The sequence below is a fragment of the Emydura macquarii genome, unplaced genomic scaffold (assembly GCF_026122565.2).
Source record: "Emydura macquarii macquarii isolate MOO-44397 ecotype Brisbane River unplaced genomic scaffold, CSIRO-AGI_Emac_v2 contig_2768, whole genome shotgun sequence".
Classification (NCBI taxonomy): domain Eukaryota; kingdom Metazoa; phylum Chordata; order Testudines; family Chelidae; genus Emydura; species Emydura macquarii.
The window spans coordinates 43,485,121-43,505,909 of NW_027132905.1; the positions used below are offsets into that span (position 1 = coordinate 43,485,121).

Consider the following 20,789-nt stretch of genomic DNA (forward strand, 5'->3'; position numbering starts at 1 on the left):
GCACCTGCTGGGTCAGCAATGGACTGATGCCCTTCCCTGGCGTTAATAGGGACAGGCCATGTTGCTGGAGATTCTGCCTTTTGGGTCACCTAAAACCCAAGAGGCTTTGAGCGACCAAGTATGCTCATCAATTTTTTTTGTAAGAGCAGCTGAGTGTTAACTCTGGGGTCCTGGCCTCAGGATTCACCGCCAATTCTGCACCATTGCTGTGCACTGCGACGCAGCCACCAGGTCCGCGCCACCCCCCCCCCAGAGGTGGCTGCATGTCAGTGGCGACATCCCCCAGGGATGCCCTGCATCCCAGTGTCACTTCTCCTGCTTCTCACCTGTGTAGCCGTTGAGACACTGGCAGTGGAACATCTCGGCCTCCTTCACGTGGCAGATGGCGCCGTGGTGGCAGGGGTTGGGGTGGCAGGGGTTGTTGCCGCACTCGCCCACCCCGCTGCCGTACAGCACGTCGCTGCCCTTCTCCCGCAGATCGTACATCTGGTTGTTCACATCCAGCAGGCGGATGCAGCCCTTCAGGCCGGCCATGGCTGATGTGCGATCTGCCACCCTGAAGGGACGTGGGACGTGAGGGCGGAGCTCAGGGGAGGCAGCTGGGCCGGGGCAGAAAGGGGGCGCCGCAGCAGGAGGCAGCATGCACCCAATATCTTGGCTTTGGCTATGCTCATTCACGGAGAATCCAGGCCAGGATCCTCCCCTCCAAACCACACTCCACCTCTGCCCAGGATAAGGGGTTCCCCCTGCCAAAAATGCCCCCCTGAGCTCCAGGATCCTCTAAAAGGCTACCTCTAAAATCACCCCCGATTTCGTTCCAAAGAGGACTCAAACCCTCCCAGGATGTACTGCCAGAAGCCGCCAGCAGGAAGCGCTAGGACACCAGGAGCAGCTGTTCCACAGGGGAAGCCTGGTCCGCCCGCTACTCACGCAGCCATCTGGTCTTCTGGCACCCCTCCGATGAACAGATCCGTGTCCAGGTTGAGCCCGTCAGTACCGCTCGGGCTTTCCCCGTTCACATGAGGCTCCCCATCCACCGACAGCATGCCACTGCGGCGGTTCCGGTTCACCACCAGCTGATGCCACTTGCCAGGCTCCACGGGCACCTTGCTGGTGATTATGCCTGTGCCAGATCCCGTGTTGAACCTGAAATGAGGGAGGGGGGTGGTGGGTTTGGCGCAATGCCGCGGCTATGGGTGCGTCTGAACCACAGGAAAAGTGGTGCTTGGGACAGCTTCTCAGTTAGATGCTGCAGCCACATCGCAGCTGCCACTTCCCACCACAGAGAGGGCTGCGTTTGAGTGGTGGGTGATGTGATCTCTGTACACACCAGGCAGGTTTTGGGATCTTAGGGTAGGCAAATGGGACTCGTTACCTAGGCCTTCCCTGAGGACCCCCTGCTGTCCAGAATTTGCAGCCTCACCCGCCTCTGGCCCCCCACACCACCGTTTCATTTCAAACGGAGAACTTTCATTTCGGCCTTTGAAGTCCCCAAAATGTACAGGGTATGGATTTTTGGATTCCCCCTTCTCTCTCTCTCTTCCCTCCCCCATCCTTTTCCAGTAGAAAAAAGGAATTAGAAAAGGGGGGAGGAGCACGACCCCCAAAAATCAACACCCCAGAAATGTGCAGGTTTTGAAAACCAAACTGCAACAAACGTTGTCATGGGCTTCTGCTGAAAACCTGAATTTTTTTTTTTTTTTTGGGGGTGCAAAAGTGTTCGTTTCCTTCAAGAACTCGTCCTTCTGATTCTAACAACTGGATCACACCCACTTTCCCCACTTCCCGGAGCTGGCTGGGTTCAGACCCCTGCTGTGCTCTCTGTCCGGTGCTTTGCATCCCATCGGCCCCCACAGGCAAGACCTCGCTGGGGCAGGTTAGAAGCCATCACCTGCCCGGGTGACGCCTGCCCCCTTTTAAAAAGGAGGCTGTTAGCAGCAGTCGGGGGGTCGGGAGAACTGGGACAGAGAGGTGATGTGGAGGACTCAGGCTGAAGACCGTCTGGCTGGGGGGCATTTTCAATGACAGAGCAACCCATGGAACGTCCAGGGGAGTTGGGTTCCTGCTCACCCAGCTAGGCTGCTTCCCTCCCTTCCCCACTGAGTAGCCCTCGATGGGGAACGGGCCCAGGCCGACGGGCCGGTGGCACTCACCGGAGCTCCACGAACCCACTGACCAGCGCCAGGGAGATGAAGTCCTTGCCCTGGCTCTGCCCGTTGTAAAGCAGCAGCCCGCTGAGGTCGGAGGCCCGGAACTCCATGGCGATGCGCACCGTGTGGTAGGCCTTCATCATCTTGAAGGCCAGGTACGACTTCCCGCCGAAGCTGGGGATGAAGTATCTGATGGCTGTGAGCACAGACGGAGAGAGGAGGGTGCGTGGGGGGAGAGACAACTCCTGATGTGAATCCAAGAGCACCACTCTCCCCGCACGTCTGTGGGATGGGGTCAGAGATAGAGAGCTCCCACCCGCCTCACGCCAAGCCATTGTGGGATCTGTCCCCTACACCATCCTCCCTGGTCATTTATCCAGCCTAGCGCTCAACGCCTCCAAGTGACAGGGCTTCCACAGGGTGATTGCTCCACAGCCGTATAGATCTCACTGTTCCCTTCACCCACCGGATATTTAGCTCATGTTTCCTCTTGTTTAGTTTCACCCCTTTGTTCCCAGATGGACCCCATGTGGATCGCCCTCAGTTCTCCTCCTGCGTCTGGGTTGGATATGCCTTTCACACACTCACAGACAACTGCCCCGTCCCCCCCGTCCGGCTGAGCTGTGCCCATCGTTCCTCATAACCCGACCCCTCCAGCCTTTAGGTCATTTTTATCTCTTCTCCCTGAATCCCACATGATAGATCTACATTGATCACCCCATTTCTTATTTATCGCAGCTGAGATTTTCAAAGGGAGCTGGACGGCCAGTTCCCATTAAAACTAACAGGCCTGGACATCCGCATCCAAAGGCAGCTCTGAAAGCCTCGGCTTTCTGCGTTAGGGGCAATAATTTCCAGAATCAACACTTTACAATCCTATCCTGCACCCCAACCTGGCACTGATTTGCCACTCTGAGCTGTCAGAACAGAAACGGCTTCGGTTGCAGCACACTGCCAATTCAGAGTAGTTTGTTAAGCGGCCCAGAGTGCTGGGGGAGAGTTCCTGAACCCCCTAGGTGCATCCACTGTGGTATGAGAGGACACTTGGAGCTGTTTCTTTGCTAGACGGTATCCAGCATTCACTGGCCTCAGGGGCTGAGAACAGCATGTCCCACCAGCTGGTACGAGCCGCCCATAGCTCACAATCCTCATGCTGCAGGGCACTGGTGCATCACTGCCTGGGGTCAGGAAGAAATTGCTGCCAGAAGCCTCCCCCTCACTAATGCTGTCATATTTCTAATGAGGTGCCTTCCACAGGGAGTGTCACACCTGTTTTGAACAGAAGCAAGACACAGGGCTAAAGGGACCACTGGCCCATTCCAATGTGGCATTTCCAGCATGCTCCAGCCTGCAGTGCCTTTGGGAGCAGGGTGGACGAAGAGGGAGAGAAAAAATGATTTTGAATTTGATCCTGATTTATGAAGAGAATGAGCATGCAATTCAGAGAATCAGAGACGTGTAGGACTGGAAAGACCTGGAGAGGTCATCTAGTCCAGTCCCCTGCATTCAAAGCAGGACTATGTACTAACTAGACCATTCCTGACATTTTTTTTTTTTTTGTTCTGCATGATGCACAAATAACCAAAGAGGCTGGAACTAGGGGTTTGGGGGTGCTGCTACACGCCCTGGCTTGAAATGCTTTCCACTATAGACAGGGTTTACAGTCTGGCTCAATGGCTTTCAGCACCCCCACTATAAAAATGTTTCCAGCACCTATGCAGATAACTGTGTGTGCAAATGGCTAATTGCAATCATTTGCACATGCACTGCCTGGGCTGGGCACCCCATTGCACGTGCAAGTTGGGTGTGCCTAACACAAATCCGCTTCACTGTCATTCACTGGGAATTATGGGGCCATGTCTACCCCCCACCTCCAGTCGGAGTCCCTGGGGGCTGCTGGACCTCAGCACCTTTCAGTAAGTCCCCCCGGCATTCATTCACAGCTCCCCACAGACCAGAGGCCACGTACATTTCTCGCAGACCGCGCCCCCTTTCCCTGCGGGGCAGCTGCAGGTGAATTCCTTCCCCTCGTCCTCACAGGTGCCGCCATGCAGGCAGGGATGGGAGTCACAGGGCCGGGCTGGCTTCTTGGTGGCCGGGGGCTGGACCGGGGGCTTCCTCCGGGTGGTGGCCGGCATGGTGGTGGCAGGTCTTCTGGTGGTGACGGGCCCTGCCACCTTGGTGCTCGGCCTCTCCATGGCCTCCGGGGGCAGGACGTGGGCAGCGGTGGGGGCGGGGAACCGGCGGGTGGTGGCAGGAGGCATGGTGGTGGCGGTGGTGGTTGTGGTGGTGGTAGTGAAGAGCCTGGGGATCCAGTCTGAAACACAGCAAGAGGAAGGTTGGTCCTCAGAAGGAGTTTGGCACCCAGCTGGCATCCCTGGGGAAGGTAGGGGCTCGGGAGCCAGGCTCCTGGGTTCAATTCCCAGCTTTCAGAGGGAGGCAGAGTAGTTAGAGTGGGGAGGTGTCTAGCACTCAGGACTCCTGGGTTCTACTCCTCGCACCAGTGCTCGATGATGAGAGCAGGGGATAGGGACTCAGGACGCCTGGGTTCTATTCCTAGTTCTGATAATTACCTGCCCATGCCTCAGTTTTCCCACCTGTAACAGGCGATTAGTGGCTTTTCAGGGGCTGCGCTTTGATCCTGATCCTTCCCACCCCCTTACCAGGATTGGTTCATTCAGGAAGCGACATCTCCTGCCCTCCATTGGGCCTGGATGAACCACCCCAAGGGATAGGGGCTGAAGAACAGTCTGTTCCCCCGCATTGAAAGGCTGGAGAAATGCCGGATTCGCGGCTCAAGTCCCACTGCCACCTCTCTCCCTGGAGCCGTCCCCTCCGACTAACTGCCCTTCCTTGGGGATGACGAGACCCACGGCGCGGGCTGGCAGGGGCGTGGCTCTCGCAGCGTCTAGCCTGCCCGGGCAGCTGGCCGAGTGGCCGTCACTGCAGTAGAGCAGGGCTAATCAAGCAAAAGGCTCAATCCGCTCCCTGATCAAACTGAACTGCAGGCGACGTCAATCCTTGCTTGTGCTTCGCTCTTCCCTGGCAGATCAATAGGAAACCGATTGTTCAGGCTCATCAGCTAGAAGCCCATGGGACTGACCAGCCATCTCCCCTGGCCCCCCGCTTACAGGGAGACAGCGGCGATGGGGGATGTTTTACCATTTGGGGGGCACTCAAGCTCTGTGACCTGAGTTCTTGTGCTGCAGCCTCATGTCGCCCCCAACTGCACGGGAGCGCAAGGGGCGGGGTGACTGTCAGGGCTGCAGCCCCTCCTTGGTGGATGGGGGGGAGCCGCAGATTACAACCCGGAGGTTTCGGTCCTGTGCGCAGGCAACAGGGGAAGAAATGGAGACAAAAGGTCAGACCCTCAGCAGGTGGAAATCAACACTCAAGGGAGCCGCCCACATTCGATCTGGCCTGACAGTTCGCTGCGGGCCAGGTGCGATTTTTCAGGCTGTCTAAGGGAACCCAGCGGTTCTCCAGGAGCAAAGCTGCGCAGAACGCAGCCCCCAGCACGTCCCAGAGACCCGCGCCGCTCCTCATTAGAGCGGGGCCTGGCTAACCCCAGCGTTATCATCTCTGTGGATGAAAACAGCCTCCGGAGGACAAAGTGCCAAGAGGAAGCATTTGAAAGGCTCCTGCCGGAGATGAAAAGAGGCAGACGAGGACAGATGCAGGGAGGGTGAGAGCGAGTGAGCGACACGGGCAGACTGAAGGCAGAGGCAGCTCACCGAAGTCCATGAATTTGACGTGTTCTTGCGGAGGCTTCTTCACAAGAAGGGTCCTCTTCTTGGAGGCTTTGATCTGCTTGAGAAGGGCCTTCTGCACGTCAGCCGTCGTGTAGGTGGTGGCTGCTCCCATCCAGGAGGAGGAAGGGAAAGGCAAAGAGTGAGGCTGTCGTAGTCCCCAGCACCCCTCTCTTTCACGTAATCCCCTGGAAGCATCTGAATTGATGCCTTTCGTTCCCTTCCCTGCTGCAGAGCTGCAGCCCTTCCACCCCCCCCAGCACGCCCGCTACACGTGCTGAACAAAAGACCCGGCGTTTTTGACACGGCCCTTTCCCGCTTGTGCTACTTCCTTGGGTTTGCGGCAGCTCCAGTGCCACGGTTCTCCCGCCCCACCCCTTCCCGGCAGCTGGAGACGCCGCGGAGTCGGCAGGGACAGGAGGGGTGGCTCTCACCTGGGTCAAAGTGGGACTCCACGATGACGCGGACTGCGCTGCTCTGGCCCAGGTCTCGCACGCGGATGCTCTTGAAATCCTTCTTCACGTCGGAGTTCCGGAAAAGCTCGTCCAGCTGGTTGGCCGGGGGGGGAGAAACACAAAGCAAGGTAGTCAGACTGGGCCCCCACCTCCTTCCAGCCTCAGGATCCTGGCCTACCTGGCCCAGCGGTCAGATTGTGATGAGGCCCATGTTCCCACTGGGGTCCATATCTGAGCCTTTGCTTATTAGAAGGAGAAGCAGGATTATACTAGTGAGCTACAGGCGCTAGCAGAGATCGGGGGCCCCTCGCTGTGCCAGGCGCTGCGCAGACACTCCCACCCTGAGATCCGGCCACCCTTGTGCCCCATACTGCACTGACTCCCAACCAAGATTCTCCTCTCCCCCTACCCCATTGCTCTGGACACGGCACAGACCCCTGACTGAGCTCGGGGGGCCCTGCTTCTGCCTGGTGCCCCACAGACTACCGACCAAGGTCAACCCAGCCCCCATTATGCCAAGCGCTGAGCAGATCCCCCGTTGGGCTGGATGCGGCAGAGACCCCCTGACTGAGATAAGGCCCCCTGTCATGCTGGGTGCTGTGCCGGCCCCCTGACCATGATCCCTCCCATCACCTCCCCTGCCATGCCGGGTGCTGCGCGGACACTTGGTGAAAGGGAGTCACTGCCCCGACGGTTCACCATGGACGGTAAAAAGACAAGACAGACAAGGCTGGGAGAAAGGGAAAGTCTGTATCCCCATTTCACAGAGGGAGGATTGGAGGCATGGAGGGGCGGATTTATTAAGTATTTAGACACTGAACAATGCAGATTGGCACCACGTGGCATTTTCAAAAGCAGCTAAGCAAGTTCGGTGCCCAACTCCCATAGGACTCCCACATCCCACTGAGCCCCTAGCTACATTTTTAGGCCCCTAAATACCTCTGGCCTTGAGAACTGGAGCGACTTGCCCAGGATCACACGGAGTTTGTGGTGGAGAAGGGGATCTCCTGAGTTCCAGCCCGATGCCTTAACACATCCTTCCATCTGTCTGTCCAGCCTGAGACATAACTGGCTCTCACCTTGACAGGATCCGAGCCCCTGCTCCACTTCCCCTCAGCCAGAGGACAAGGACACAAGAATGTCCCAAAGGAAAGGTTCCTCGGGGTTTCTCTACACTGGGAAAGTTCTCCCCACCCTCCGAAGGTTGGCCCTAATATCTCCATGTGCTAAAGAGCCACAAGAATACCTATGCAAATGGGCTTGTTCCTAGGGAATGAAGGATGAACCAACTGATTCTAGTCTTGGCTCAGCCACGATCCTACCACGTGACCTACCCATTCTGTGCCTCAGTTTCCCCATTTGCAAAATGGGGATGATGAAATCTACCTCCTGAGGGGCGGCGAGGGTGAAGGTGCTTTGAGCGCCTCAGGTGGAAGCCTCTATTGCAATGCAAAATATTGTTCCTGTTCCACGCAGCTGCATGAATCATATCACCCATATGCCGAGTGCACGTCTACTTAAGTAACTGTACCAAGCACTTGCCAAATTCCTAAGCAGCAGCCGGAATGGTCTCGGAATGCTAACTACGCCGGTTCCACTCCTATGGCTGCTGTGAATTTGCTGTACCACCCTGCAGGCTGCATGGCATTCCTGCTCCCCCATCCCACATGCTGCCTAGCACATCCACGGGGGCATGATGCTCACCGGATTGCTGGCAAAGGGAGAGGGAGTTTTACAAGTCTTGGAAAAGCAGGGAACTGTATTTACGAGAGCAGCTTTCCGAGGTGCCTGGAGCTAAGCATGGAGTAGAAACAAAGGGCTGGGACAGCCCCTTTTCCAGGGGGTCTTTCATGAATACAGAGACACTTACAGCCACGGAGAGACCCAAAGCAACGTGCCTTAGCCAAGCTGCCCCACAGTCCCCACCAATGGAAGCTCTTCAGCTTGGGAGTTTTTCCAAAGTTCACTTCCAACTTTGGGGTTTAAGCCCATCTCTTATTATAACAACACAGAGCCCAATTTTACTCTGAGGATCTCAAAGCACTCGACATAGGCAGCAAGGTCATACTGTTCCTATTTCACAGACAGGAACACTGAGGCACAGAGGGGTGTGTGTGTGTTGGGTAGCGTGTCTTACCCAAGGGCACCTGGGGCTTCAATGGCACAGCCAGGAGCATTATCCAGGTCTCATATCAGTTTTCCCATCCACTAAAAAACTCGGCCTCGCTGAATTTACCCTGGTAACATACGTCCTGGTGAATGCATTGTGGATCCATTCCAGTGCCAGGTCTCTGCATTAACCTTTTTGCCCACATGGGGTGGTGGTGGTTGGGGGGTGGAAAGCAGTGAGCAGAAAAGGGTTGCTGTTGGAACGCAGGCATTGCCAAGGTGTCACCTACCTTGTAGACACAAGGCAGTGCTAGAGAGGCATGTCTGTTACATATTAACCCAGCATGTGTGAGAGATCCCCTGGCCCATTGATGGCCAGCCCATCGAGACATCTGAACCCTGGTACTTACAGCCATTGAGAGAGATTCTCTGTTAGCTCCCGTGTCAGGGGCGTGTGTTCTTGGAGCCGGAAGTCATGAGCTCTATTCCCCCTGCTAGCCCCACGTTCAGCACAGGGCCTTTACCCTCTGATGGCAGCTGAATGAAGGATGCCTCGACATCCCCCTCTGACCCAAGCCGGATAGCGCTTATCTATTGCCAAAGCTAGGACTGCACCGGGGCAGCCGACTCACCGCGCTCTCAATGCTCCTGGCTGTTTCCCCGAAGAGCTCTGATTTGGGGTCGGCCATCTCGGGTGTATAGAACAGCTCCTGGCCCTCCACCTCCTCCAAGATGAGGACTCCCTGGAAGACCTTGGTGGCTACAGGCAGGAGGGGCAATAAGACAGAAAGCAGACGGACTCGTTTAGGGGGCTAGCTGGGAAGGGGCGGGCAGCGAAGAGCTGAGCGGCGTGTTCAGACCCAGGCAGGGGTGGATGGCAGTGTGTGGGTAGTGCCAGGGCTTGGGTTAGTTTTGATGAGTCTGGAGAGTGCTATGGAGGATTAGTATCTGAGGCTGCTGGAGCAGGTGGGTCAGATGGCAAAAACCAGGCTAGAGATGGCAGCTTTTACCATACGGTTTCCTCTGAACTCTGGCCCGGATAGCAGCCCCCCTGGACCGGCTGGGTAACAAGAGAAAGATGTTAACCAGAGCAGGACACAATCAATACGGCAGGGTCAGACACGTGCATGCAACACACAGAGGCAGCTGAGGGCGCCCCCAGGGAAGTGGGTGCCCCTGGCAGGGAGAAGGCCCTACAACCTGTTTGTAGGTTCTGGGGATCCGTGTTCTGGCACCGCCTGCAGGCCTCCCCCGAGCCACCCAGAAATCAGTGGAAGGGGAAGGAAAACGCAAGCAGCGCAAAGGGGGACCTCTCCAGTCTACCCCATGGGGGTGCACGGGGAGCTGCAGGAAACGACCCTCCTGGCCCTGGTGTTTGTATGTGGAGGGATCGCACCCCCTTATGGGGGTGGGGGTATTGTACGCACCCCGCTGGAAACAGCATGGTGTGTCGGGGAGGGGGCAACAAGGAGAACCCTGGGAGAAACCCACCTGGAACGTGCACGGGGAGGGGAGCTGGTTTGCTAAGCTTGGGAGCAGGGCGTGTATGCGGAGCGGGTGCTGGGGGCTGAGGAGACACGCACCCCGCACTGAGCGGCCCCAGCTCTCACGCCCTCTGGGCACAGGGTGAGCTCAGAAGGAAACTCGCCACCTCAACCGCTCAGAGCGAGATGGGAGCCGCGCAGACGGGGGACAGCGACGCCTGCTGCCAGGGGGCAGGACACGAATGAAACAGAGGGCCCCGGGCGCCTTCGCCATAAAACCCAAACACAGCCATGGGCTCGCCGCAGACCAGAAGGTCGTTAGCCAGAGACAAAACCCCAGGCAACGCCCCCCTTGCCTGTCCTCGCTACCGCCAGGGCCAGCCCGAATCACCCCCATTGCACCTCAAAACCTGGGCAAAGGGGCAGGCCAGGCTATTTCAGAGACAGGAGGGGAACCATTTCGAAAGTCGAGGAGCCCTCCGGAAGAAGGCCTAGCCTCTCCGCTGCACGCTCTGCTGACTGCGAGGAACGAGGGGGGGTGGGAAGTAATCTCTTCCACGTACGATCGTCCCAGGCCATTTGGGCCTGCCGTCGGTCAAAGCTAGCACCTGCAACTCCAGCCAACAGGCTGCCAGTGCTGATCTGGGAGCGAGACACCCGCCAAACAAGCAGGGACCCGCACCAGCCTTCGTGCCACGTCATGTGCCTGGGCTCTAGTCTAGACGGGACAATGGCTTCCAATCGCTCGTCGCCAACGTGGAGATCAAGGGATTTTGCCTCAACCTCCACTTGTGGGACAGACACTCACCAGGGCAGTTGCTTCCTTCAGTGTCGACAGCTGCCGTCTTGCCATCCGAGCAGCATCCCAGGGGGGTGTTGTAACACGTCGCTCTTTCAACGGCGGGGGTGGACGTGACTTGGCTCTCCTCTGGCTCCTCTTCCCCTGCATGGCATTAGGGACGACATGGGCACATCAGAGCCCCGGCGAGAGGCGGGACCCCTGCCCTGGACCTGTCCCAGCCACGGCAAGAGGCGAGACCCCACCGTCACAGCCCCGACTAGAGGTGGGACCCCGGTTGCGATGGCTAAAGGCGGGACCCAATCGCCACACTACAGCACCAGCTAAAGATGTCTCCTAACCCAAACCCTAGATCCAAGTCCCTCCCTGGAATCGGGCGAGGCCCAGACCCGCCTGGGCCCGTGTTTGGTGTCGGCCTTTCCCCACACAGCATTCAGCGGCTAGCCGTCCGGGGAGAGGAGCTGCTTAGCTATCTGAAGGACACCGCGCAGGCTGGCCCAGGAGACTGCTACGGAGACATGGAGCCTGGAATCGCCAGAGGGCAGGTCTGACGCCTCCTCAGACGGGCTGTGACCCAGTCAGCGGTAGCCACTGTCAGCCTGGTGGCCTGTGGGAGACGGACGGGCAGGCAACCCTCGCAGGCAGCCCTCCTCACTGCTAACGCCCCCTTGCTTTGCTGAGAAGCCCAGGGCCGAACGGGCAGCACGCACCGCCGGTCTCACCCCGGCCTCACAGCTCCGATCCCTCCCCAAGCCGGTGCTGTGACAAGCCTTCCAGGAGGTCTGGGCCGTGAGCTGAGAGGCAGCACGATCTCAGTGCCCTGGCACTGGGATAGCTTTAGCAGTGCCAGCTCCGCTCAGGGCCCGCCAGCTGGAACAGCTGCTAAGGCGGCCGCAGAGGCTGGGGTGCCATGCAACGGCAACGCTATTGAACCAGAGCCGAGGGCAGTTACCGGCAGAGCCAGCCCCACTGGCTTCCTGGTCCCCGCTGATGCCAAGCTCTGGGTCTCCGCTGCCTTCTGCACTGCCAGACTCTGAGGATGCGGGCTGCGGGGTGGCCAGGACCACCGGAGCAGTGGAGATGGGGCGGACGGTGGTCCTGCGGACCCCCTGAGTGGTCCAGGCGGTGGTTGCGGGCCGGGCGGTGGTCACCCGTCTCGTGGCAGGCTGGCTTCTGGGAACGGGCTTTGCTTCGAAGAGCAGGGAAGCCGTGGCCGTCTCTGTGGGGTCGGGGGCCCGAGTGCTGAGCCGGAGAGGCGGGGGGTGGAGGAGCTTGTCCAGGGGCAGCGTGGGCAGTGGCGTGGGGTGCACGGTATGACTCATGTGGGTGATGGATTCTGAAAGAGGAGCAGCAAGAGGAGGTGGTTAGAGGGGCGGCGTGGACAGGAGCTGGGTCTACAGCCACGTGCGGCCCGCTGGGAACAGCAAACAGGCACCCGGGCACTCTCCATGGGAACTGAGCCCACTTGAAGCTCTGCTTCCACTGAGAGGTGTGGGGGAAGTGGGGTCCCCCCTTTGCAGTCATGGGGCCCAAGAGTGCCCAGGGCCAGCCCTCCAGGGGAGGGACAGAGGGAGGCAGCCGGAGAGTGCCTAACAGCGCCATAAAATCGTAGAAATGTCAGGCTAGAAGGGACCTCGATGGGTCATTTAGTCCAGTCCCTGCACTGAGGCAGGGCTAAGTATTATCTAGACCATCCCTGCCAGGTGTTTGTCTAGCCTGTTCTTACAAACCTCCGGTGATGGAGACCCCACAACCTCCCGAGATCATTTGTTCCAGCGCTTAACTACCCTGACAGTCGGGAAGTCTCCCGAATGGCGAACCTAAATCTCCCTTGCTGCTATTTAAGCCCATTGTTTCTTTTCCTGTCTTCAGCGGATAAGGAGAACAATCTATCACCCTCCTCTTTATAACAGCCTTGTACATACCTGAAGACTGTTATCATTCGCCCCTCAGGCTTCTCTTCTCCAGACTAAACAAACCCCATTTTTTCAATCCTCCCTCCGAGGTCGTGTTCTCTAGACCTTTCATCATTTTTGTTACTCTCCTCTGGACTTTCTCCAATTTGCCCACATCTTTCCTGATACGTGGCGCCCAGAACTGGACACAATCCTCCAGCTGAGGCCTTAGCAGTGCTGAGTAGGGCAGAAGAATTACTTCTCGTGTCTTGCTTACAACACTCCTGCTAATATGGCCCTGAACCATGTTCGCTTCTTTTGCACCTGCACCACGTGGTTGACAGATTGGCATTTAGTTTGTGATCCATTCTAACTCCCAGATCCATTTCTGCAGCACTCCTTCCTAGGCAGTCATTTCCCATTTTGTATTTGGGCCGTTGATTATTCCTTCCTAAGTGCAGTACTTTGCATTTATCCTCCTTGAATTTCATCCTATTTATTTCAGGCCTTTCTGCCAGTTTGTCAAGATCATTTTGAATTCTAATGCTGTCCTCCAAAGTGCTTGCAACCCCTCCCATCTGGGCATCGTCCACAAACTGTATAACTGTCCTCTCTATGCCATTACCCAAATTATTCATGAAGATAGATACGAATAGAACCAGACCCAGGTCAGATCCCTAAGGGACCCCACTCGATATGCCCTTCCAGCTTGACCATGAACCACCGATAACTACTCTCTGAGTTCGCTTTTCCCACCAGTCGTGCACCCGCTTTATAGTAGGTTTGTCTAGGATATATTGCCCTAGTTTGCTCATGAGAAGTTCATGTGGGACAGTATCGAAAACCTTAATGAAGTCGAGACATATCACAACTACTGCTTCCCCCCATCCACAAGACCTGTCAAAGAAGGATACCATTGCTGACTGTCACTTATCACCTTCCTATCTTCTAGGGGCTTAGTCATGCAGAGAGGAGAGGGCTGGCACTGCCCATATATGCCTGTCTGGGGGGGCAGCCGGGGAAGAGACTCACCATGGCACTGCCCAACATGCTTCACCTTGATGACCTGCCCCTGTCGGCACGCGATGGTCTTCAGCTGGCACTCGTCGCCGTAGGTCACCCCGTCAGAGCCACAGACCTGGGAAGGGCAAGGGAGAGTGGAGGCAGCTGGAGAGACAGGCACCTCCTCTCATCAGCCCTTCTGTAAAGCGGAGCCCACGTGGGACATGGGTTTCTCCACCCCTCCCCACCCACAATGCAAAATAAACCTCTCTCTTTAAATGATCAGACAAGGGCTAAAGGCCAGGGAGAATCTTGCTGGCCTCCCTGCTGGGAGGAGACTGCACCTCCCACAAGGGAGACACTGGGAGACGACTCTGAAGCAGCATGGCCGAGCTGGCTAAATGCACGAGTGCCTGCAGTCTGGCCCCCAGCCGCACAGACTGCCTCTTCCTTTTACCTTGGTCATGTTGGCCTCCACGCACAGCAGGGATGGGCACTCGCAGTGGGCAAAGCCGTTGACCTCCACGCATGATGCCCCGAACTCGCAGATCATCTCGTGGCAGGACTTTGGCGCAGAGGGATCTGCGGGTGAGAGGAAGGAAAAGAGGCATATGCAGGCGGTAGTGCGCTTGGTTGTGGATGCAAAACAAGCCCAGCGCAGTCAGGGACTTTCCCGAGAAGTTTAAACTGGTCCCACGAAGGTGCACAAGACAGATTTTTTGCCTGGCCCTCCAAACTGGTTACAGGCCAGTGATCTGAGACAATCTATTGCCATGAGTCTGTGGGTGTACAGACATCACTGTTGTGGATGCGAATAGAACTCAGGACACATTGCTCCTAAAAAATAAGCTCTTAGTGCTGAAAGAACGAGAGTCTTGTAGCACTTTAAAGACTAACAAATTTAATTTCTGCAGGCATAAACTTTCGTGGGCTGTAACCACTTCTCTACGGTAGCCTGAGCACGAGGACTTGGATCCCCTCTCTGCGTCAGCCACTAAGAGGTGACAGGATGGCACCCGCATGAACAGGTCTAACGCTCTGTTCAGCAGAGGGCAGTGGCATCCGTGCACCCGCTAGCCAGTACATCACAATGTGACCCGAGATTTCATCCTCAATGAAAAACAGCCACGGGCTCAATGGCTTCCTCACCTCACCTTTCTCACAGCCGGTCATCCCCAGTTTGCTTCCGTTGGGGCACTGATTGCATTTCATGCCGGTGATGCCAGTCTTACAAGAGCACAGTCCGGTCATCTGCTCGCAGTCATCACGCACCGAGCCCACCGGGTCGCAGTTACAAGCTTTGTGAAGAGGCAGAAGGGAGGAAAGGAACAAACATTGCAACATTTTAGAATGCTCGCCTTCCCCTTTTCCCGATCACAAATGTGTTTTGCACTTGGTAGTGCCTCCCATCAGAAGAGCTGAGAACCTCCACAAATCAGTGCATTCAGCTTCACTAACCCCCCAGTTGCATTCATTTCAATGGAACAAATGGGACCAAAGAGTCAAAGGTGTTAACGTGCCCCAGTCACTGTCCAAGATTAAACAAGGTTTGGGGTTTAGCAAACCAAGTCCTCAGCCTGTTTGGTACCATGGCAAACACTCCATTAAAAACCTCTTTACACTTTTATTAAAGATACAAAAAAGAAGGAAAAATAATTAAAGCACTTGAAATGCACAGCATTAAATAAGGCTTGCATTTTAACATTGTCCCTTATTCCCTCTCCTTGGAGCTGGAGAGAGTTTTTAGAGGGAACCCCCCCACACACCCCATTTGATAGTCTTTTAGATGGTATTAAAAAGGGGGGAAACGTCCTGTCAGAGGAAAAGGAAAGAAGTTAGTTGAAACGGGTTGGAACTGCTGCTGTTGTTAAAGTCTGATCCTGTTTCTTGAAGGCAAAACAAGGCAAACACACACAAAAGGGGAGAAAAAAGAACAGCAAAGATGGCAAATGTCCAGTAATTCCTGCACGGAGCCCACATCTTGTGGTTCAGCTGGAGGGAGTCTTTAAAGGCCTCAAGTGGTGGAGAGTTCACCACAACCCTTGGGTAGCTGTTCCAATGGTTCATCACCTTCTCCGTTAAAAGACTGGCATCCTATTTCCAGTCTCAACTTTTCTGGCATCACCTCCCACCTACCAGGCCTATGTTTAGACCAACACTCACTCCCAGAGCCAAGAGTAGAACTCAAGAGTCCTAACCTCCCAGGCCTGTGCTTGAATCGACAAAGCATCCTGCCTCCCATTTAACTGCATAATGTCATTGTAAAACTTGAGCTCACAATCCCAGAGCCTGAGACTTGGATTCAGCCCCTTTACCCAAGGCTGAGACCAGGTGGAAACACGATACACGCCTATCACTCCGGAGAGAGAGATCTCCATCATTTCAGAGACCGAGAGAGAGACGGAATCACATTCTCCATTGTTTGCAATCTCCTTCATATCACTCCTTTCCCTGACCAGTCTGTCCTCTCCCCATTTGGCACATATCGATTTTCTGGCTCGTGTCTCCGATGGAGCTTGAAATTAACATGGCTTTTTTTGTTTACTTCCTTGTTTGTACACGGGCACCGTCGGCCAGGTCAGCGCAGATTTGGGAATCGGTCGTTCAGAGCCTGACAGGGATTTGGGGGAGCGTCTGACGTTCCCTTGTAACGGGCTGGGTAGCCAGCATGCTGGCTCCTGTCACCCCAGATGGTGGACACAGCCTTTGCCCCTGAGTGCAATGTCACCCCTGGGTCTGACGCAGCAGCGTTGGGGAGCGCCTGGCATCAGTTTGGAGACATGTCCCCAGAGCGCTAGCCTCTGAGAGAAGAGCAGAAATACCGAGAGTCTGGGCTACCGTACAGTGCTAGGAGCGATCCTTCCTTCCAGCCCAGAGAAAGTGACCAGCCCTGCCCAGATGTCCCTGCTAGAGAGGAGTAACAGAGGTGGCCTTGGTTTTATTAAAATTGTACCAAAAATCAAAGATCTGGCGCCCACTTAACCAGTAACCCTAAAGACCAGGGTGAGACAGGCTGGGTAATAAGGCCTGGTTCTGGCACCTTCCCTAATAGCAAGGCCCTGGCACGTAACTTAAACATTAGCTCTATCCACCCAAGGGAACAGGCTGGTCTCTGGGAAGTGTCATTCTCCCCGTCCCTACCTTGTTAGGTCTTAAGCCCCCCCCTGTGTTTGGCTCTCCTCCTGCAAGTGGGATCTAGTTAACATCTGGAGCCAAGCAGGCCTAGCAAGTGGGATCTAGTTAACATCTGGAGCCAAGCAGGCCAAGCTCTCTTCTAGGGAGATGGTTTAATCCCAGTGTTACCTATTTTTGTGGGAGGGGCAGCCGGGGAAGGGTAAACACGAGTGCTCTGTGGGCTCCTCCACCCACACGCCCTCCTCCCCGGCGCTGCCCTGTACTCACGGGTGCAGCCGCTCTTGCCGTCCGTGACGATCCCGCGGAAGTTCCAGAAGCCGGGCTCGCAGCGGTCGCACTTCAGGCCCCCCACCCCCGGCTTGCAGGAGCACTGGCCGGTGGTGGGGTCACAGGCTCCCCCGTACGAGCCATAGGGGTTGCACAGACAGATGCCTGAGAGAGTCGAAGAGAACAAACCCTCAGTCCCGTCAGCAGCGATCAGCAAGGGTCCGAAACCGGAGCGGGCTTCACTTGGCTACAGGCACCAACCTGGCCCGCTCGTCTGGGGTTGTACCACATTCCCAGGGCTGGTACCAGGACACGGATCAACATACCCTCTGTCAGCCCCTACCAAACCTTTTCCCCTTAAAATCCCCCTTCTTACCATGGGGGGGATCTCTTAAAACTTTCAGGCTACGCCTATTCACTTTGCTGGTATCTATCATTCCTCTCTCTCTAAAATGAGGGAGGAGACCCAGAGAAAGAGAGAGATTCCCCTGTATTTCTGGGGAGCCGGGGTGAGAGAGATGGATAATCCCATAATATCTGGGGTGAGAGACAGGCTAGGAAAGGAAGGGGAGGCCAGCAGCTGTGGCGTCCTACCTCCCCACTCCCCGGGGTTGCACTAGAGAAATAAGAAGAAATCATTATCTCCAGAACCAGCTGGGGGGAATAAATACAAGCCGAGGTGCTGGAGTCACTCGCAACAGGTGATTACATCTAGATTTATGCTCCTGTCGCCAATGTGAGGGCGGAACAGAAGGTGGAAAAGAAGTTGGATTCAGAGCAAGCCAATCAGTCCGGGTGGCTTCTTCCAGGCGGTGATACCATGTGAGAGTCCAGAAGGGAGTGTGAGGCCCCAGCCATAGTTGGGGGGTCACTGACCCATAAGATGACAATTGTAATTTGCATTGCAGTAGCCCTTAGGAGCCCCAGTCACAGATCAGGACCCAATTGCGCCAGGTGCTGTACAAACGCAGAACAAAAAGGCAGTCCCTGCCCCAAGGAGCTTACAACGGAAATATAAGACAAGAGACAACCGGTGCAGACAGACAGACGAACGGGGAAGCACAAGGAAACAATGAGACCATGCTGGCCAAGGTGGCAGGGAGGGGGTCACACCAAACCAGCCCCCTAAACAGCTGTCAAGTGTTTTGCAGGCCTGGCGGCAAAGAAGAGTTTTAGGGAGGACAATGAGCTGGCTTTGGGGGGGTTACAAGGAGCTCCGCGTGAGGGGCAGCGTGGGAGAAAGCACGATTTGAGAATTAATTAAATTTGAGAATTTAACAAGCGGGCGATGAAGGCTGGGATCACGTGGTGCCAGGTGCTGGCCCCTTTGGACGTTCCTCTTTGGGCTGAATCCCACGCGCAGTGACCCCGGGCCAAGAGAGCTCTGCCATGACGAGGGCGCCGTCAGAACACTGCTGCTTATTGAATTACATGGCACATTAAATGACACTAAATCCCCATCAAGCGTACATTAGCCAGGCCCATACGTGGCTTTAACTGCGTTTCCGCAGTCTAATGTGCTTTCCTAACAGCCGGTCACAGCCTCAGCGGTTAATATACGGCTAATGCCTTTCAGAACACGCCTTCTGTGAAAGAGCCGACTCCGGTAATTATTTAATAAATATTAAGGGTACGTTCATCAACGCAGCCTCCTGAGAAGTGGATTCACCTCTCGGTCATCGCTAGGACGGGCTGTAAAGGATTTGCCATGGATGTGGGCATGGATCTGTCTTGTACTCATTCTCCAGGATCAGGGCTGGAGCAAATATTTGCATAGCCCCAAACGCCCTGAGATGGTGAAAGATGCCTTACGTAAGGGCTCGCACCGCCAGGGGAGCGCTGAGCACCCTCGGCTCCAGTAACATGGGAGCTCAGTCCCAGGCAGGATGAGGCTCTAGGAAACGTCTGCGGCCATCCAATAACGGGCCAGGCGGCAGAGCAGCTCTGCTCGCTGTCTTTGAACTGCCACCCGGCGAGCAGCCCAGAGAAAACAAACAAAGGCACCGCTTGCCAAAGCCTGTCTGAGCTTCGCTCCACTGGGAGCCAGCTGCCATCTGTGCAGGCCGTGAGAGCGCCCGCTGGGTCTGGTCCTTGCCCAGAGAGGGCCGGAGGTTTGGGGCATCCAGTCCAGAGCAGCCCTCTTGCATTGCTCCCCGCGGAGATTTAGGGCAGCTTCTGAACCGGAAGCGAACGGACGACAAGGGATTCACAACTCAGGACCCCCGTCTCCCTCGTCTGCTACGAGAGATTCCTCCCCCAGCCCCACATTTCACTCACTTGGGCAGCCAGCTGAGCCCACTCCGAGGGCCAAGGTTGTATTGTCTGGACAACATCCATATATGGTCTGGCTGCAGTGCAGAACCAGGAGCGGCGGGGAAGGCGTTGCAACAGCTACGGAGAGAGGGAGGGATGCAGGTCACATCTTGGGCCGGCAGGGAACCTCAGCTATAGCCAGGCTGTCTCGGCAATGTAACAAATGCATGGGATCCGGGGCGAGGAGTCTGTCCGTGTCTTCCCTGCACAGACACCCTTGGTCTCTGCTCTTCACTGGGGCAGGGCTGCGGACCCCAGGCCCTCCCCATTGCAAGAAGCAGCATGCAGACGTGTAAATGGATACCCAAACGGCTCTGCTGCTGAATCGGTACCAACAAAGCAACGCTAGTCCACGTGACAGAGTGCTAGGAGCCTAGAGCTGACCCCGCACACTGGTCATTGTGGTACGAGCTATTCTAGTGATGGAGGGGCTTTCCCTGGGGAGGGTGGGCATCCAATGGCTTGATGAGGCAGGAGGCTGACGAGCTGATGACAGCTGGGAAAGGCCAGGAAGGAAGTGTAAGTGGGGAGGCTGGCAGGGGCCAGGGGATGCAGGATCCCAGGATGATCAGATCCTGACCTCTCCCTCCCTGGAGGGCAGGCTAAGGGGGAAGTTTACTACCAATCGCATGTGGCTGCATGAGGCTGTACTGGTGACCTGGTGGAGGGGACCCAATAAATACCGCACCGGTGTTTATAAACTCTAAAACCTCCAGCCTGTTTGTGGTGGTCCAAAGGGTGGAGAAAGGACCCTGTTGCAGTCCCAGACAAAAGGCAGAGGAGCATGTGCTGCTGTGGGGACGGAGCTGGCTAAAGGCTGCATTCAATGCCCGTGGGTCCGAGCCTCAGCGGGGACTCACCACGGCAGGCTCCTTGGCTGGTGATGTAGAGGTCCTGCTGTTTCTCGCAGCGTGTCTTCTTGAGCTCGCACTCGTTAGCATAGGTTGCACCGTCAGAGCCGCACACCTGCTCGGAGAATTGGCGGGGCGGGGAGAAATAGATCACTGTCTGCCATGCCCAGTGTGCAGAGAATGGACTATCCCCCCCAGCAATGGAGAGACACCCGGGGTGCCCCCAGCGCCCAGCCAGTGCTGGGCAGGGAAGCTGGTATTCTACACCCGGCACTAGCCAATCCTGCCGAGGGGGAATACTGGCTACTGAGGGAGATGCCAGCCTGCAGCACCTGGGATCCCAGGGGGAGGGCAGCAGGGTGTGTCCCTCAGCTCTGGCAACCCCAGTGTGGGGGGAAGGCCTCTGGGCAGCAAGTGGACTGGCTGTTTCCGCCCCAGCGTCAACAGGCATTTGGAGAGTCCCCCTGAGAAGAGGGGGATGAGGGAAGGATGGACAGGTCAGCAGGGGCACAGGAACCCAGTGGGACTTCCTCCAAATCTTGAATGGGCCCTGTGAGTCTGGGACAGTTTGCAGGAACTT

At 56.2% G+C, this 20,789-nt stretch overlaps 1 protein-coding gene across 2 annotated transcripts in view; it reads right to left on the bottom strand.

Moving 5' to 3' along the window:
- Positions 1-20,789, bottom strand: part of AGRN (agrin) — a 212,800-nt gene that overhangs the window by 22,931 nt on the left and 169,080 nt on the right. For both annotated transcript variants that reach the window (XM_067567281.1, XM_067567280.1), the window contains exons 13-27: positions 20,219-20,324; positions 19,323-19,436; positions 17,046-17,210; positions 14,798-14,941; positions 14,101-14,225; positions 13,674-13,779; positions 11,699-12,082; positions 10,756-10,890; positions 9,096-9,223; positions 6,334-6,448; positions 5,885-6,004; positions 4,120-4,467; positions 2,154-2,346; positions 931-1,146; positions 327-556 (exon numbers count right to left, since the gene is read on the bottom strand). In XM_067567281.1, the coding sequence (XP_067423382.1) occupies positions 327-556; positions 931-1,146; positions 2,154-2,346; positions 4,120-4,467; positions 5,885-6,004; positions 6,334-6,448; positions 9,096-9,223; positions 10,756-10,890; positions 11,699-12,082; positions 13,674-13,779; positions 14,101-14,225; positions 14,798-14,941; positions 17,046-17,210; positions 19,323-19,436; positions 20,219-20,324 (2,629 nt within the window). The remainder of the gene's footprint in view (positions 1-326; positions 557-930; positions 1,147-2,153; positions 2,347-4,119; positions 4,468-5,884; positions 6,005-6,333; positions 6,449-9,095; positions 9,224-10,755; positions 10,891-11,698; positions 12,083-13,673; positions 13,780-14,100; positions 14,226-14,797; positions 14,942-17,045; positions 17,211-19,322; positions 19,437-20,218; positions 20,325-20,789) is intronic.